This window comes from Herpailurus yagouaroundi, unplaced genomic scaffold, assembly GCF_014898765.1.
Source record: "Herpailurus yagouaroundi ecotype Mexico unplaced genomic scaffold, PumYag 77, whole genome shotgun sequence".
Taxonomy (NCBI): domain Eukaryota; kingdom Metazoa; phylum Chordata; class Mammalia; order Carnivora; family Felidae; genus Herpailurus; species Herpailurus yagouaroundi.
In genome coordinates this window covers 53,085,350-53,105,034 of record NW_024412388.1, presented here as the reverse complement: position 1 = coordinate 53,105,034, position 19,685 = coordinate 53,085,350, and the positions used below count along the sequence as shown (strand labels likewise).

General features: G+C 39.1%; 1 protein-coding gene across 1 annotated transcript in view; it reads right to left on the bottom strand.

The window, feature by feature from the left end:
• ROR1 (receptor tyrosine kinase like orphan receptor 1) overlaps positions 1-19,685 on the bottom strand; it is a 400,895-nt gene that overhangs the window by 119,216 nt on the left and 261,994 nt on the right. Inside the window, exons 3-4 of the mRNA XM_040470488.1 lie at positions 10,023-10,310; positions 9,320-9,350 (exon numbers count right to left, since the gene is read on the bottom strand). Coding sequence (XP_040326422.1) covers positions 9,320-9,350; positions 10,023-10,310 — 319 coding nt within the window. The remainder of the gene's footprint in view (positions 1-9,319; positions 9,351-10,022; positions 10,311-19,685) is intronic.

Genomic DNA, 19,685 nt, shown 5'->3' with positions numbered 1-19,685 from the left:
TCCCTGGAGAGCTGTTCTGGAACAGAGAGGTAATGTTTGTAAAGAATCCCAGGACATTGTCTTGTTTTGAGGAAAAGGGTCAACAAAGGGAGGCTGTCATGTGGAGCAGTGTCCTTGGGCCTCAGAGGACTCCCAAGACAGCACCCATCCAGTACTGTCCTTAGACATGGATGAGAGACAAGCAGGCAATATGGAATGGTTTCTAAAAGCAATGAGAACACCGGCAAAAAGTTGTGAAAATCAACATTTTAAGAACTTTGAAAATTAGCCAAAGGCTTGCAACAAGGGGGAAAATGCTAAGATTTGGTAAGAACAGAGTTTTGTGGATTTTTAACTTGCTCTCTTCTCATCTCCCTCTCCTGAGTTCTGTGGTAACCTTGAAAACCAGCAGCTCCCACCACCACAGCAGCTGTGAAAACCAACAGCCTAACAGTCAGTGGAGGAGGCAGAGGGGGTTGGAGTGCCTCAAAAGCCCATCTCCAGAGAACTAGCACTATTTGAGCAGTCTAGCAGCATGCTGAAAAAGTTCTATTTACAGGGCTTGTCTTTATTTGACTAGATTTAGAACCTCTCAGTAGGAAAAGCCCTAGCTTCAGGACATTTGTTGAAAAAGACTCATAGTTGCCTGGGGTAGCAACACAAGTTGGGAAAAACAAGAGGCTGGCCAAAAAACTCAAAAGCTCAAAGGGGAGATTTAAGGAATAAGATGTTCCTAGGGGGCTCTGAAAATCTCTGACATATTTCTGGGGAGATAGAAGGATGTGTTCATGTGAGGGGCTTGTGCGTGCCCAGGAAAGCCTTACTGTCTCACCTCTGGCAGGAAATGGAAGCAAAGGCAGTGCTAAAAACTACTGGAGTGCTGAAGGCATGGCCTCAAACACACCCAGAGCCCCTCGGCAAAGGGTGGGAGAATTACTGGTTTAAGAAAATCTCTGTCCTCCTTTGACAGTAAGCCAATTGAGCAAAGACTTCAGTAGCCACAGATGATAGGGAAGATAGACTAAATAGAATTATTCCAGGGAAGTCACTAAACAAACAATAGCAACAACAGCACACGCCAACATCAGAGGAAAGGTGATCTAATTTGAGTTGCCGTCTTACTTTAAATGTCCAGTTTTCACATAAAAGACCCCAAAAGCCAAAGTAATCTTGATAAAGAAAAACAAAACTGGAGGTGCCACAATTCTAGATTTCAAAATATACTACAAACAGTATGGTATTGGCACAAAAATAGACATACAGATCAATAGAACAGAACAGAGAGCCTAAAACTAAACCTACATTTACATGATCAATTCATCTATGACAAAGGAGGCAAGAATATATGATAGGGAAAAGACAGTCTCTTCAATGGTGCTGGAATGGTGCTGGAAAAATTGGACAGCTACATGTAAAAGAATGAAACTGGACCCTATCTTACACCATACATAAAAATAAACTCAAACCAGATTAAAGACCTAAATATGAGACCTGAAACCATAAAAATTCTAGAAGAGAACACAGGCAGGAATTTCTTTGACATTGGCTATAGCAACATTTTTCTAGACATGCCTCCTCAGGCAAGAGAAACAAAAGCAAAGATAAACTATTGGGACTACATCGAAATGAAACTTTTGCATAGCGAAGTCAACAAAATAAAAGACAACCTATGGAATGGGAGAAGATATATGCAAATGACATATCCTATTAGGGGTTAATATCCAAAATATATAAAGATCTTAGACAACACAAAAAGATCCCCACAAATAGTCTAGTTTTAAAAAATGGTGGGAGGTGACCTGGGTGGCTTAGTCAGCTAAGTGTCCATTTCTTGATTTTGGCTCAGGTCATGATCTCACGGTCATGAGATGGAGCCTGGATTGGGCTCCACAATGACAGCACAGAGCCTGCTTGGGATTCTCTCTCTGTCCCTCCCCCGCTCACACTATCTCAAAATAAATAAATAAACATTTTTGAAAAATGGGAAGGAGGCCATTTTTCTAAAGAAGACAAACATGACCAAGGGACACATGGAAAGATGCTTAACATCACTTATCATCAGGGAAATGCAAATCAAAACCACAAGGAGATATCACCTCACACCCGTTAAAATGGCTAAAATCAAAGAGACAAGAAATAACAAGTGTCGGTGAGGATGTGGAGAAAAAGGAACCCTTGTACACTGCTGATGAGAATATTAAGTTGGTGTAGCTACTGTAGAAAATGGTATAGAGGTTCTTCAAAAACTTAAAAATATAAGTACAATATGATCCAGTAATTCTACTACTGGATATTTACCCAAAGAAAACAAAAACACTAATTCTAAAAGATATATGCATCACTATGTTTCCTGTAGCATTATTTTTTTTTTAATTTTTTTTTAACGTTTATTTATTTTTGAGACAGAGAGAGACAGAGCATGAACAGGGGAGGGGCAGAGAGAGAGGGAGACACAGAATCTGAAACAGGCTCCAGGCTCTGAGCGGTCAGCACAGAGCCCAACGCGGGGCTCGAACTCACAGACCGTGAGATCATGACCTGAGCCAAAGTCGGACGCTTAACCGACCGAGCCACCCAGGCGCCCCCCTGTAGCATTATTTACAATAGTCAAGATACAGAAGCAATCTAAGTGCTCACTGATAGTCAAATGGATAAGGAAAAAGTGGTATATATGTGTGTGTGTGTGTGTGTGTGTGTGTATATATACAAAGATATATATGTGTGTATATATATATATATATATATATACACAAAGATATATATGTATGTATATATATATTTTTTCTGTGTGTGTGTGTCTCTCTCTCTGCCCCTCCTCCACTCATGCTGTCTCTCTCTCTCAAAAATAAACAAACATTAAAAAATAAAACAAAAAAATCAATGTAACAGATCACATTGATATAATAAAGTTTTAAAAAAAGACATGATCATCTCAATAGACATAGAAAAAGCATCTGGCAAAATCAAACACACTCTCATAATAAAAAAAAAATCACACAACTTGAGGCACCTGGGTGACTCAGTCAGTTAAGCGTCTGACTTTGGCTCAGGTCATGATCTCATAGTTGTGGGTTCAAGCCCCACATCAGGCTGCGTGCTGACAGCTAGGAGCCTGGAGCCTGCTTCGGATTCTGTGCCTTTCTCTCTGTATCTCCCCTGCTCGCATTTTGTCTGTCTGTATGTCTCTCTCTCTTTTAAAAATAAATAAACATTTTAAAAATAATTTTTTTAAATAACACCACAAAATAAGAATAAAAGAATAAAGGAAATGTGGTTTATATATACAATGGAATACTACTTGGCAATGAGAAAGAATGAAATCTGGCCATTTGTAGCAACGTGGATGGAACTGGAGGGTATTATGCTAAGTGAAATAAGTCAGGCAGAGAAAGACAGATACCATATGTTTTCACTCATATGTAGATCTTGAGAAACTTAACAGAAGACCATGGGGGAAGGAAAGGGGGGAAAAAAGTTACAGAGAGGGAGGGAGGCAAACCATAAGAGACTCTTAAATACTGAGAACAAACTGAAGGTTGATGGAGGTCGGGGAGAGGGGAAAGTGAGTGATGGGCATTGAGGAGGGCACCTGTTGGGATGAGCACTGGGTGTTGTATGGAAACCAATTTGACAATAAATTATGTTTAATATAAAAAAAGAATAAAAGAAAATGTCCTCAATCTGATAAACACATTTACAAAAAACCCACAGTTAGCATCATAAAAGCTTTCCTCTTAGAATAAAGAAAAAGACCAGAATGTCCATTCTTGCCACTTCTATTTAACATTGTACTGAAGTTTCTAGCTACAGTAATTAGGCAGGAAAAATAAAAATGAAAATCATATAGATTGAAAAGGAAAAATTGAAACAATATCTATTTGCAGATGATATGATCTTGTACATAGAAAATCATAAGGAATCCACAAAAAAACTATTAGGGCAAATAAATGAGCTCGGTATGGGTGCAAAATACAAGATCAATTTACAAAAATCAGTTTTATCTCTATAGAGTTGCAACGAAGAATCTGAAAGCGAAATAAAAAAAAACAAATTCCATTTCTAATAGCATGAGAAATAATAAAATATTTAGAAATAAATTCAACAGAAGAGGAGCAAGTCTTGAATATTGATATGTACAAAACATCAGTGAAAGAAATTTAACATATGGAAAGAGCCTGAACTCATGGATTGGAAGACTTAATGTTTTTAGATGGCAATACTACCCAAATTAATCTACAGATTCATTGAATTCTTATCAAAACTCTAGCTGGCTTTTAGGCAGAAATTGACAGGCTAACTCTAAAATTCACATGAAAATGCAACAGGCCCCAGAATAGCTCCCCCAAAAAATCTTGAAAAAGGAGGTCAAGGATAATGTTGCGGAATGTGATGGTCAGATTTATGTGTCAAGTTGGCATAGAAAGGATGAAGTACTGATGTATGCTGTAACATGAATAAATCCTGAAAACATGCTAAGTGAGGGAAGCCAGACACAAAAGGACAAACAGTATATGACTCTACTTACATGAAATATCTAGAATAGGCAAACTCATAGAGACATAAAGTAGATTGGAGATTATCAGGGGATGAGAAGAGTTTCTTTATGAGATAATGAGAATGTTCTGAAATAAGATAGTGGTGAAGGTTATACAAACTCTGTGAATATACTAAAAACACTAAGTTTTATACTTTAAAATGGCCAATTTGATGGTATGTGAACTATATTTCAGTAAAACTGTTTTGTTTTTGTTTTTTTTTTAAAGAAGGGCCCCTTCCCTGGACCTACTGAAAAATAAGTTTAATATACATATGGGGTCCTCTGCCTCTTGGGATCTGGCACTCAGGGCTGCCATAATGTAACCAAACCTTAAACATCCACCCCTGTGACTAACACTGTTCTGCCCCAGGGATCATTTCTCTACATCCCTTGCCCTAGGTTCTTAGAACAGAAGGCAACCGTGATTGTATACTGTGAAAGTCTGTGTGTTGAGTGACTACCAATGGAGGAGATGGGCCCTGCTTGGAGCACAGGAAGGACTGCAGTGGCAAAAATACTTCAGGAAGAGAAAAGATTAATCAACATGTCAAATTCTTCCTCAGTGGATTCTTGCACAAGAAACTATCATTCTCAATATTACCAAGCATCCATTTTCTTATTTTTCTTTATATTCTGAAAGTTCTTACAAATTAGGATAATATTTGCAAGATTATAGTCTCATGGCTGGGAATAATTTCACAATATTAAGTGTTACGAGTTGAACTGTGTTCCCTCAAAATTCATATGTTGAAGTCCTAATCCCCAGGACCTTAAAATGTGACCTTATTTGGAAATAGGGTCTTTACAGGGGTAATTAAGTTAAAATGAGGTCATTGGAGTGGGTCATAAATGGTGTCATTACAAAAAGGGGAAACTTGGGGACACCTGGCTGGGTCAGTCAGTAGGGCATGTAACTCTTGACCTTAGGATTGTGAGTTCGAGCTCCACGTTGGGTATAGAGATTACTTAAAAATAAAATCTTTAAAAAAAGGTGGGGGGGATTTGGAGACATGTGCACAGAGGGAGAATGCCATGTAAATATCATGGCAGAAATTGAGATGATGCATTGACAAGCCAAAGAATTATGGTAGGTCACCAGAAGAAGACAGAAATCTTTCTTCACAGCCTTCAGAACAAATTAACCTTGCCAACATCTTGATTTAGAACTTCTAAGCTCTAGAACTGTAAGACAATAAATTTCTGTCGTTTAAGCCAATTCAGTATTCTTTGTTACAGCAGCTGTAGAAAACTAACACATTAAACAATTTATATTGTTCTTAGATTTGTGCATATATAGGATAACATGAAGCATGATGCTGACTTACAGATGAAATTACATATTGTATAATAATATGATATAATATTTGTAATATCATGTGATTACTTATCATATGACACCATATGTAATATATATGATAATATATACTATAACAACCTATACAATATATATAATAGGTTAATGATTACATTATATTATTATAATGTTTCATTATATATTGTGCAATATCATGTGATTCTTTATCATATGGTCCCATTACTATGTTTGAATATGCTATATAAAGTTCTTAGTTCATTTGCTATAATTCTTAGCAAATTGAACTATTGCTTTAGGAATTTAATTAATAATTACAGCTGCTACTGGCTCAGGGAGTACAATTTCTTCAAATTAAAATTAGTTTTAAAAAACTAAATATTACAATAACTGAAGAAAGTTTTTGTCTAACTTGGCATTGTTGTCAAAAGAATGCATGCTAAAATCTCGTGTAAAAGTCTGTGTAAAACGACAAAAGCAGTCATTTTGCTGAAATGAAGGCAATAAAAAAATAATGGAACTAATATATAACAATCTATGAATCATATATAATATCTCTGGCCATGAACAAAACACCCAGACAAGCATAATAATGATTAAAGTAGTCATTTTTGATAGTTCTTGGCTTGTAGTCATACACAAACCATAACTTTATAAGTATTTTTTGATTTTGTCATTATGAAGGTATATTTGTCAATGTGGGAGGACAGAACATATTTCATTTAACAGTTTGCTAGCTTGATTTATAACTTCTAAATATTTAGACGTGTGGTATGTGGGCCTCCACTTGTACTCATGCCCTGGGCCCTATAACTGTTAGGGGTGGGCCAGGACCCAGCAATGACAGAAGAAATAAAGCCTGAAGCTAAGAACAGAAGCCAAACTAACGTCTCAGGCTTGCTCCTACTACATAGTAAAATGCCATTCCATAAGCTTCATGTGGAAACCTGATGTAGTCTCTACAAGGAGTGACAAGTGTCTCACCACCTTTGCCTTCCTAGACCATTATCTCAAGGACCCTCCAAGTCCTCCATTGGAGATTGTGTAGCTTTGTGGTCTCAAATGGCACTTGGCTCTCACCAGGATTCATTCACCCAAAACATTTCGCTATGTCGTGGACTTGCATTGTACTTTGCAGTCATTCTGTTGCACCATCTTCAAGTAAACAGAGCAATGTTTCAGCTACATTTCACTCCTACCTTGGAAAAAGTATTGTGCAGTTTGACAAAAGACTTTCAGAGCAACCCTCAAAGCTGTGATAGTCACCATGGCTATCATTTTGTTACATTCTACCTGACCTCTTGTAGTGAGATCTGCCTGCTTGTTGGGGGCTATAAGGATAGGGAAGGAAGCTAGCATTCTATCTCGGTTACAGAAGAACTCTTAGAAATAGGGTTCAGGGGCGCCTGGGTGGCGCAGTTGGTTAAGCGTCCGACTTCAGCCAGGTCACGATCTCGCGGTCCGGGAGTTCGAGCCCCGCGTCAGGCTCTGGGCTGATGGCTCAGAGCCTGGAGCCTGTTTCCAATTCTGTGTCTCCCTCTCTCTCTGCCCCTCCCCCGTTCATGCTCTGTCTCTCTCTGTCCCAAAAATAAATAAACGTTGAAAGAAATAGGGTTCAGTGGTGGCAGCAGTGAAAAGAGAAAAAAAGTAGGATATGTCACCAGTTTCTAACAGAAAGAGAAAAAAGTCCATCAAAATGCCAACTGGCAATGCCAAAACAAGTATGTAGACTGTCCTACAAAAGTCCCCATGGGATTTCCAACTTCGATTGTATTTTACTGTAGCTCCCTCCAAGCTAACATGGCAACTGTACATTTCATGCTCCTGCTACTAATCTGATGGATAATCAGACAGCTAACATGAAACAGGGGGGCCTGACATCAAAGGATACTTTTAGCTGTGGCTGAGCATCGTTAAGGACATTAATATCTTCTCCATAGATATCAGCTCATGAAAGCGGTACACTATCTTTGTATAAAATTGAAAACCATGAGAGACTCAGACTGGGCTCATCAGAAAGATGGTAACAAAGGAAGAATGAAAACTTCAAGAAGTAAGGACATATACATGTTTAAAAATAATTTTGATAATAAAAAAGTAATTCTCTGATGCAAATACAACAGGTAGGACGTCAGTTGCTCAGTGCTTCATAATAAAGGCAGATTAGTGAACTGCATTCATCAAACTTGGACGCAGATTATCTGCCACATTTGAAGCACAGATTAATAGGAACAAATAAGGCACCAGGGTGGGAAGCATTTTTACAGCAAGTAACAAAAGTTTTAATCTCAGTTTAAATAAGACTTCAAAAGGATTCCACATATCAACCAATAGTGAGATTTAAAAAAAAAAAAAAAAAAGATAAACTTCAAGAATGCAAAGCAGAGCAACCAAAACTGCAGACCTGTTTTAAGATCAATCAATATTTTCTACCTAGACGAGTAGAATGCAATTAGCACTTGGGTGATTTTAAAGGCTCTTTTACAGTTGCCTTTAATTGGCTGATGAAATAACAGAACAGTGTGGCTGAGGGCCAATGTTTATTTTTACCCATTACCTGTTTTATTAATGGGATTGTGGGCCACTGGGCCTCCAGGCACACACAAATATATTAAAATATCCCACACTGTAATTAAGTGGCACAGAGGGGATTAGAGCAAATTAAGTGGCTGTTATATTTGCTGTGGGTGTAGTCTAGGTCAGACATTCTGATGCTCTCGTGGTAGAGCCCCAATAAATTTTACTTCGGAAGCGTATCTTCGGAAGAAGATATTTTCTTGCAGAGCAAGGGTTTTTAATAAATGGCTCTCTCCACCTAAATAAAAATATAAAGAAAAATACTCCAAGTGGGTGCTCCTACAGTGAAAGAATAGAACACCATAGCCAGGGGAAAGATCGAGCGCATCAAGAATAGCATCAGTTTAAGAAATGAGATCTTTAGATTCCAGTAACAAAGGACTCAAAATGAATCGAAATTGTGTGTAACTCTCAAACCTGGCACAGGGCTTTCTTCCCCTATGTGAGTCAGAACTTCTGTCTCTGGGTTCTTTTAAGGCAATAAAAATAAGGTGATCACCCAACTGTTGGCCTGTTGGATAACTAGAGCATCAGGAATGCAACACTATCAGATACACAGAAGAGAGCCTTTCAGGCTAAAAACCTAAGCCAGCACAGTATTGTTTTTTGTTTGATTTGACCAAATCCACTGTGGCAACTAAATGTTAGATTAATTTTAAAATAGAAAATGTAAGCAGATATTTGCTTTTATCAACATGTTCACAACCAACATGACCACACTTGAGGTTACTGCCGGTGCTGGTCTCTTGTGAATCTTCATATCAGAGAAAAAGCAAAATGGAATGAGGGTAGGGCAAAATGGAATGAAATCTGGAACAGTGTTTTGGCCCAAGAAGAGGACAACTTTGCCTTTGCCCTAAAAAACCTTTGGAGAAACACTTCGAAGTGACAAGAAGGGAGATAAATGTACTTACGAGGATCCTGGACTTGCAGTGGGAGGGGGGCCTGGAGAAAGGAAAGGAAAGAAAAAAAAAAAAAACAGTCAGTCTAGGTTATTGGAGGGTGAGTGTGGGTAGAGTCAAACCATTCCAGATTGAAGTTCTCAACCACCCTGAGGTGATATTTATTTTTCTGGGATTTATTATTTTGCTTCAGTTCCCCACAACCACCTCGAAGAAAAAAAAACATACCAGTAAGAACCTGTCTATACCCACACAGTTCAGGGCCTGGAAAATGCTAAGACAAGAGCTAACAAATGAGTCACTAGAGTAGGCATCCTCATGCTGCATGGGGAGTCTGCAGGGGGAGGCTGAGTGGTTATAGGATCACATGGATTGGGACAGCAGGAGTCTTTGATGGCATCTTGACAGAGAAAGGGCATACATGTGTCGAACTTCCCATCTTCTCTCCCACTGGCATGGTGGTTTAGAGCAGGGCTCTGGGATCAGACAGATCGGGACTCCCCTCCTGCTCTACTATTTACCAGCTGGGCAACCACGCACATGCTACTTAACTACTGGGTCTTGGCCTACTTACTTGTAAAATGGATGCATCTGTACCAGCTTTCGGGTTGCCAGGCACATAGGACATTCTCAGTGTGTTCCCTGTTCCCTCCCTCCTCACCCTCAGGGAGAATGATGGCCAAAGGCCATCCCCAGCAGGAAGGAGGTGGCTTACCAAACTTGACGAACAAGACTCCCGTGGTAGAAACCACCTTCTTGCCATTTGTTGCCACGCACTGGAAGTAGCCTGTATCTGTGGTGTCAAGATTTCTAATCCGCAGTCTAGAGCCATAGTTGGTTGCCCGAAATGAGATCCTCCGGGGCTCCTGGACCACAGGTGCATCATTTTTGAACCAGCGGATGGTAGGAGGTGGATTGCCAGAGACTTTGCAGTGCAGTTCAGCTGTCTGCCCCAGGGACGTGGTGATGTTATTCATCGGTTCATCAAGGGTCAAGTAAGAATCTGTGAGCACAGGGTGAAGGAGGCAGATGAGAGGGGCAGACCGCTAACGAGCATCTCCAGGCAACCCCAATCCACTCCAATGTGCCCCAGCACCAGAGAGAAACTGAACAAGAGAGGCATGGTGGAGACAGACAAGGCATGAAATTTTACATTTACTGAGACCCCCCGACTGCTAAACAATCATCCACGGAGTCTGCTGCTTACAAGGAAATGTGATACTAACCATCGCTTAAAACCCAAAGTTTTCAAATGATTATATAGTAACTCGTGGATAAGTAAATGTACTTTCTAAGCCAAGACAGAATGAGATTTTGTGTTTCAAAATACAGAAATATACATGTGCCTTGTTACAGACTCAAACAGTACAGTGAAGAAGAAAAAGCAGCAAAATTCACCTCAAATCTCTCTGCTCCCAAATAACATCATTCTTAACATTCTGGCAAAGATTCTTTCAGTTTATCTACTTTTGATAAAAAAGCATGAAAAACTGGAAAAGTAGGAGCACATATTTACATCCACAGGGCACAAGATCAAGAAGGATGCTGAATCTTCTTGCCAGTGATATAAGCGTTACAAAGGCCAGCCGGGTCACTGGCAGACGAAGTAATGAGGCAATGAATATTTCCATAATGTTACTCATATCAACCATTAACATGTTACAATATACAATTCTATAGATTCAACTTCTAATTGAGACATAATTTACATTTTAGGAAATGTACCAATCTAAAGGTATACATTTCCATAAGTATTGACAAATGCATATATCCATGTAACCAATACCCTTACCAAGAGAGAGAGCATCATGAACATCCCAGAAAATACCCCGAGGATCCTTTGTAGTCAGTGCTTGCTTCCACCTGCACCCTTGCCTCCATTCTAGGCAACTGCAGTTCTGATTTCTATCATCATAATTTTGTCTGTTCTACAATTTCATACAAATAGAATCATACTGTACGTACACTTTGTGTTTGGCTTCTTAGAGATTTATTACATGAAACATTTTAAAAATGAAATAAATTTTATGTAAGCATATTCCTCAATACTACATTTTAAATCTCACATTGATATTACTTGCAGAATCCAGTTGCAGAGAAAATAATTTGTTACTTAAAAATTAAGTTCAATATATATATTTTTTTAATTGGTCTCTTATACATAAGGACTTTCTTTGGCTTCGTTTTCCCAGACCAGCCATTCATGGGTAGGTCTCCCCTGCCATACCCTCCCATTGTCCCCTGTAATTCCCTGAACCCCAACCGGGGATGGCTTATTAAGCAGCTGTCCTCTCTGCAGGACTATAAACCCATAAGGGCAAGCATCTAGAATGTTTTTTTTTTAATGTTTTTAAATTTATTTTTAGAGGAGAGAGAGAGAGAGAGAGAGACAGAGCATGGGTGGGGGAGGAGCAGAGAGAGAGGGAGACACAGAATTCAAAGCAGGCTCCAGGCTCTATGATGTCAGCACAGAGCCCCATGCGGGGCTCAAACTCACAAACAGCGAGATCATGACCTGAGCCGAAGTCTGCCACTCAACCGACTGAGCCACCCGGGCGCCCCTAGAATGTTTTGGTCATCACTGCATCTTCAGTGTATCCTACTGTCTAGCAGCATTGTCCAATAGAACTCTTTGTAATGATGGAAATGTTCTATAATCTACATTGTCTAAATGGTAGCTGCTAGCTACAGGTGAGCTACTGAGTACATGATATGTAACTAAAGCTACTGAGGAACTGCATTTTTCAATTAAATTTGAACGGCCACACGTGACTAGTAGCTACTGTATGGTACAGCACAGGCAGAGCATAGTAGATTTGTTGAATTTAATGGAACTCTGTTGAAAAATAACCTTTTTTTGGAGATATCTAAGGTGTTAATTTAAGTACCCAAATTGCTATAAAAATGCTTTCATAAATGTCCAAAATAAATGACTCGTTGTTTACCTTAATTTTCCACAAAAAGATTGGGGAGAAATGTCAAAGTCCAGGCAGCCCCACAGAAGTACGTCACACATGTGAATGACATTTATCATATGTGAGTGGTAGAAAACAGATTAAGTATGACTATCACTCACTGTGTTACTGTAATGACACTTTTCATCCCACTTAAACCACTGAATAATTATCCTTCATAACAGAATCACAAGCCCATAAATTAGTTTGCTAATGCCTTGCTTCTTTATATTCTGATCTTTATCTCTGATATTGTTCCTATAATCTATATACATATATACTCAATCTGTGAATGTGTTTGCTGATAGATATACGCACATGTGTTCCTAAGGTGTTTGAGCTACGACCAGACTAGACAGACTAATTAACAGGTGACTTTATGGTGCTGTCATCATGGCTTCACAGACCCATCTCCTACCTAGAGAATAGCTAACTTTGTAGTCTCTGTAGAAAAGAAACATAGAGATAGCAATGCCAATATAAACATAGTGAATAATCCTCCATTGGGCAGGTTCTGAAATTCTATTGATTGGGTTTGAATTCTGGGTCTGCCCCCAGTTATCTGAGTGACCTTAGGCAAGCTACTTAACCTCTGAGTACCTCAGAGGCAACTGAAAAAATAGGAATAATAAATCAGGCAAAATTGTTAGAGCATTAAAATTAAATTGGGTAACACATGGGATGCACTTAAACTAGTGCCGGGCAAAAAAGTAAGCACTCAAAATGTTAATCACTGTTATTGTGATTCTTCTTATAATAACAATTTTTGTATAATACTTTTCAGGTTACTCAATCTCATGTTCTCCTCTAACAATCTGGTAAAGTAGGAAAGAAGCATTAATTATCATGATGAGGAAATCACATCTCAGAGATGCACTGACTGGCCCCATGGTTTTACAGAGAGCTGCACATTGTCCCCAGAGCCTCCAGCACTAATGGCCTTCAATTCCTAGGCTCAGCCAAGCACTTAAAGTTCAACTGAGCCAGCTGGCCAATACGGTAGTGAGAACAGATAGCCTATTTACAATCCTATAGTATGCCAGGGGATTTACCTCAGTATTCACCCGCTCAATAGCCCCACACGGGAGGAGTTGTTATCATTGCTTTACAATGAGGAGACCTAGGGCCAGAGAGGTTAAGTGACTTGCTCAAGGTCACATGGCTGAACTGAGGTCTAATCCAGACCTCTCTGACTTCCATTCCACCAGACAGCTTTGGCAGCTTGAGCCTCACTGGGGGGTGGGGACAGAATTCAAACTTCGGGCCTAAAATAGAGCAAGCTGGGGACACACATACACACCCACGTGCCCTTAAGTCCTGCCAGGATTGTCTAGTTAATGGGTCTAAGCTTCAGCCATTGTTCTGGTTTCCCTCCAGAGGCCAGGTAACTCACCTGACCTGGTATCAGTTTCCCCTGCCTATTCCCTGGCAAGCCCTTCTCCCTGAGGGCCTGTTTTCTGTCCTTTAATAGGGTGGGTCCAGCCTTTAGCTGGAGGGGTCTCCAGAGTGACGAGAGGTGTCATCACCTAGGTACCTCCACAGCCTGGCTCTCCCCTCCCAGATTTCTACCTTCTTTCAATATTGAAGCTACCCAACACCAAGCCACACTCCCCAGAGGCCAGGGTAATAGCTGCTGGGTGCATGCCTCAAGGGTTAACATTACCTGCTGAGTTTTAGTCAAAAACTTCTCTTTCATTTTCCCAGACAAGTGGTTGCAGCCAAAGCCCAGCAAGCTTTATGGCCAAGCCCACATATCATATAAAAAGGTGAACTGCCACTTTAAACTATGTCTTTGGCTCTAAACTGCAATTACTTTACATGATACCAGAAGCACAGGCACACAGAGTTTTAAGGTTTTTCTTCTAAAAACATAAACTAGGCAAGAACCAGAGAGTTCCATAAAGGAAGATAGTCTTTCAAGTACCCTGTGAAGGTGTACTTAAATTTATTGAAAACAAATTAGTGAGGGCTGATCTAAGGCACAAAATCAACCTTCATAGACTCTGGAGCCAGAATGCCTGAATTCATGTCTGGTTCTGCCACTTATCGGCTGTGTGACCCTGGGCAAATTACTTAACCTCTCTGTGTCTCAGTTTTGTCATCTGTGAAGTTAGTGTACTAGTATCTTCCTAATAGGGCTATTTCAAGGATTACATGAATTAATACATAGCAAGTGCTTTGACAAGGGTCTGGCCGCAAGCAGCATGTGAGTTTCTGGTATTAGCTATATTTTTCTTTTCTTTTTCTTACAAATATCTTATTCATAAAAGTAGGGGGGTGATCCTTCATCCAACTGATTGGTGCCTGGCCAAGTCTGGCAGATTTACAGCAAAGGACACCTGAGGGGTGAAGTCACCTGCCTGAGATCACATAACTAATAACAAATAGGGAAGAGTGGTTAATTTGTCCATGAAGTTCTATAAAAAAATCTACCTAAAAATACAAAGGAGGATTACAGGGCATCTTGAAATCAGTGTAGTAGCTGGCCCAAGCGGTATATGTCCAGAGAGAACAAAGGAAGCGTAAACAAATCTTTGTGTTTACGGAACAAAGGAGACTTGCCACAAATGCAGGGAATTTGGTTTTAACTTTTCACTGATAAAGAATAATGTTCAAATTTGTTTGCCATCTGTAGCTGCTCACTTAGAACAAGCAAATGGTCTGGTCCTCAGTTTGGCAAAGACTAGAAGCATCAGAACAACATTTGGCCTAAACAACATGAAAGCATTCTGTGACTGGAATAAGATAAAATAAAATAAAAACACATGTCTGTATCATTACTATCAGTCTTGTTGTTAACAAGCCCCTGGCTACGATCCATTCTCTTTCCAGAACCAGCTGGATCCTTCTGTAGCAGCCTCATGGACCACACTCGGGGATCCACTCTCTTCTCTACTCCCAAAGCTTGGTGTGGCCACTGCAGGCTCTGACCTCTGACAATGTGTGCTTGAGCCACGTCATTCTTCTTTCCCTTCTTCCTCAGGCCACAAATGTTGGCAGACTGGCCAGTAGCAGGTGGGGTATAATCTGGCTTGAGAGAGAAAAATATTCCAATTCTGCTGACTCTACCCTCTAGTTTTGTGTTACTGTGTCTCCCAGTGGTGGTACTGGTAGTAATGATGATAATGATAAAAACATCAACAATGATGGTACAATAGTGATAGTGATACTAGTTAAGACCTAAAGGGTATTTACTATTATGGCATGTGTTGTTACAAACTATTGTTGTTATTCTCATCTCACACATCAGAAATCTAAGGCACAGAGAGGGTAAGAAAGTTGTTCAAGACCCCACGGACAGTAAGTACAAGTAAATCAAATTATTGATTCAATGCAATTATGATCAAAATCCCAGCAAGACATTTTATGGATATGGACAAACTGGTTCTAAAGTTTATATGGAAAGGCAAAAGATCCAGAATAGCCAAAACAGTATTTAGGGAGAAGATCAAAGTTGGAGGACTGACATACCCAAGTTCAAGTCTTGATATAAAACTACAGTAATCAAGATAGTGTGAAAGAATGGACAAATAGATCAATGAAATAGAGCAGAGAGCCCAGAAATAGACACACATAAATACAGTCAACTGATCTTTGACGAAAAGCAAAGGCAATAGAAAGGAACAAAGAGAATCTTTTCAACAAACAGTGCTAGGACAACTGTACATCCACAGGCAAAAAAAAAAAAAAAAAAAAAAAGGAAGAATCTAGACACAGATCTTACACCTTTCACAAAAATTTACTCAAAATGGATCACAAACCCAAATGTGAAATGCAAAATTATAAAACTCCTGGCAGATAACTTAGGAGAAAATCTAGATGATCTTGAATACCAAAATGACTTTTTAGATACTACCCAGAAGATATGATCCATGAAAGGAGTAATTGATAAGCTGGACTTCATTAAAGGTAAAAAACTTGTGCTCTGCAGAAGACAATGTCAAGAGAATGAGAAGAAAAGCAACAATATAGGAGGAAATATTTGCAAAAGAAACATCTGATAAAGGAATGTTGCCCAAAATATACAAAGAACTTAAAAAAAAATTTTAATGTTTATTTTTGAGAGAGAGAGAGAGAGAGAGAGAGAGCAGGAGGAGGGGAGAGGCCAAGAGAAAGGGAGACACCAAATCCAAAGCAGGCTCTAGGCTCTGAGCTGCCAATACAGAGCCCAACGCAGGGCTCGGACTCACGAACTGTGAGATCATGACCTGAGCTGAAGTCAGACGCTTAACTGAGCCATCCAGGAGCCCCAAGAATTCTTAAAACTCAATGAGAAAGCAAAAACCTGATTAAAAAACAGTCTTAAGACTTTAACAGATACCTCATCAAAGATACAAAAATGGCAAATAAGCATGTGAAAAAATACTCCATATCAGATGTCATCAGGTAAATGCAAATTAAAACAAGATACCACTATATACCTATTAGAATGGCCAAAATACAGAACACTGACAATGCCAAATGTTGGTGAAGATGTGAAGTAACAGGAACTCTCATTCATTGCTAGTGGGAATGCAAAATGTTATAGCTACTCTGGAGGACAGTTTGGCAGTTTCTTACAAAACTAAACATATTATTACCATATGACCTATCAATCTTGCTCCTTGGCATTTACCCCAAGGTGATGAAGGCTTAATATTCACACAAAACCCTTCATACAGATGTTTGTAGATTTATTCACAACTGCCAAAACCTTGAAGAAAACCTTCAGTGGGTGAATGGATAAACTGTAGTACATCTAGACAATGGAATATTATTCAGCACTAAAAGAAAATGAACTATCAAGCCATGAAAAGACATGAAGGAAACTTAAGTGCATATTATTATTATTATTTTAATATAATTTATTATCAAATTGGTTTCCATACAACACCCAGTGCTCATCCCAACAAGTGTCCTCGTTAATGCCCATCACCCACTTGCCCCCCTCTCCTACCCCCCATCAACCTTCAGTTTGTTCTCTGTATCTAAGAGTCTCTTATGATTTGCCTCTCTCCCTCTCCGTAACCTTTTTTCCCCTCCCCCTCCCCCAAGGTCTTCTGTTAAGTTTCTCAAGATCCACATATGAGTGAAAACATATGGTATCTTTCTGTGACTGACTTATTTCACTTAAGTGCATATTATTAAGTGAAAAAAGTCAATCTGAAAAAGCTACATGTTGTACAATTTCAACTATATGACACTCTGGAAAAGGTAAAACCATAGAGATAGAAAAAGATCAGCGGTTGCCAGGGGATTGGTGGGGGGGCAGGCAGGGGATGAATGAATAAGCGGGACATAGAGGATTCTTAGGGCGCTCTGTAATGGGGGGGGTACATGTCATTACAACCAATAGAATGTACAACATCAAGAGTGAACTGTAATATAAACTATAGGCTTTAGATGGTTATGATGTGCTCACCAATTGTATGATGTTGTGGGAGGATGTTGATAATGGGGAAGGCTATGCATGAGTGGCAGCGGGGGGTATATACAAAATCTCTGTATCTTACTCTTAATTTTGCTGTGAACCTAAAAACTGCTCTAAAAAGAATAGTCTTTAAAAAAATTAGATGTTCTAATTTTTTGTTCTAGGAAACAAGTTCTCAAACCTTTGGTTTCAAGACCATTAAATACTCTAAAATATTGAGGACCTCAAAGAGAAAATTTAAAAACATTTGTTTACTAATTTATTGAAATATTAAAAAATAAGTTCATTACTTATTAACATGAAAAATATATTTCAGTGAAAAATGTATTTTTTATACACACATAAATAGTGAGAAGGATGGCATTGTTTTCTATCATTGTGAATCTATTTGGCTTAAGAGCAGACAACTGGATTATCCTCTTTTTGCATTCAATCTGTTGAGATAGGTTGTTTTGGTCAAAGTATATGAAGAAAATGTGGCTTTACACAGCTGGTAAGGGAAGGGGTATTTTAATAGCCTTTTCAGATAATTTAGAATATTCTTCTGTGATACTACACTGAAATTTAACAAGTGGTAGTTTCTTAAAGGTTAGTTGTGATGTGAAATCTGATAGGGATCAGTGAACTTTTCATAACCTGTTACGTTAAAATGGATTGGTTTATCTTGCAATTTAAAGATCTTTTATCCACATACAATTTTGTAACACATGAATTGCCCATTTAGAAAACATTGGTTCAATGAATTGCCAAGATGGGTAAACTGAATTAGGTAGATTTTCCAAATGTGAACACATTTAATTACATAGTAGAGAAAAATCATTTTTGTTAATATCACCACCAATCTCATCAATAAAGACTGGAAAGTTGTCAAGCTCATGGTGGTGGCTAGGAGTTTTCCAAAATTTTAATTTTTGCTTAGAAGCTCAAGTTTTATTATTGGCTAATACCATCTCCTATTTACTTGAAGTGGCAGGCTTATTTTGTTCATTTTCAAGAATACTCAAAAATAACTAACCATAGTTTGACTGTCAATCTTTTAGTTTTTTTGGTATAGTTGACAAGCAATGTTCTATTAGTTTCAGGTGTACAACATAGTGATTCAACTTCTCTATATGTTATACTATGCTCACAAGTGCAGCTACCATCTATTACCATACAACACTATTACAATACCACTGACTATATTCCCTATGCTGTACCTTTTATTCCTGTGACTTATTCATTTCATAAGTGGAAGGCTGTATCTCCCTCTCCCCTTCACCCCACCCCCCGCAACCATCAGTCCGTTCTCTGTATTTCTAAGTCTGATTCTGCTTTCTGTTTCTTTGTTTATTCATTTGTTTTATCAGATCCCACATATGAATGAAATCATATGGTATTTGTCCTTCTCAGCCTGTCATTTTTTTTAAGTAAAAAAGTGGGCAGTTCAGTTCACAACTCAACTGCTTTTCTTTGCGACAACCATAGTATTTCAGCAGTCAGCACGTCTGGGTACCCATTTTGCCATATGGAATATTAAAGATAGGTACTCGTGGGTCAAGATTTAATTAATTTAATCATTAGTACTGCTTCACTAAAGACATTCTTTTTAAAAATTTTTTAATGTTTATTAATTTTTTTTAATTTTTTTAACATTTATTTATTTTTTGAGACAGAGAGAGACAGAGCATGAACGGGGGAGGGTCAGAGAGAGGGAGACACAGAATCTGAAACAGGCTCCAGGCTCCGAGCTGTCAGCACAGAGCCCAACGCAGGGCTCGAACTCGCGGACTGCGAGATCATGACCTGAGCCGAAGTTGGCCGCCCAACCGACTGAGCCACCCAGGCACCCCGGATGTTTATTAATTTTTGAGAGAGAGTGAGAGAGAGGATGAGTGGGGGGACGGGCAGAGAGAGAAGGAGACACAGGATCTGAAGCAGGGTCCAGGCTCTGAGCTGTCAGCACAGAGCCTGATGTGCGGCTCAAACTCACGAACCATGAGATCATGACGTGAGCTGAAGTCAGATGCTCAAC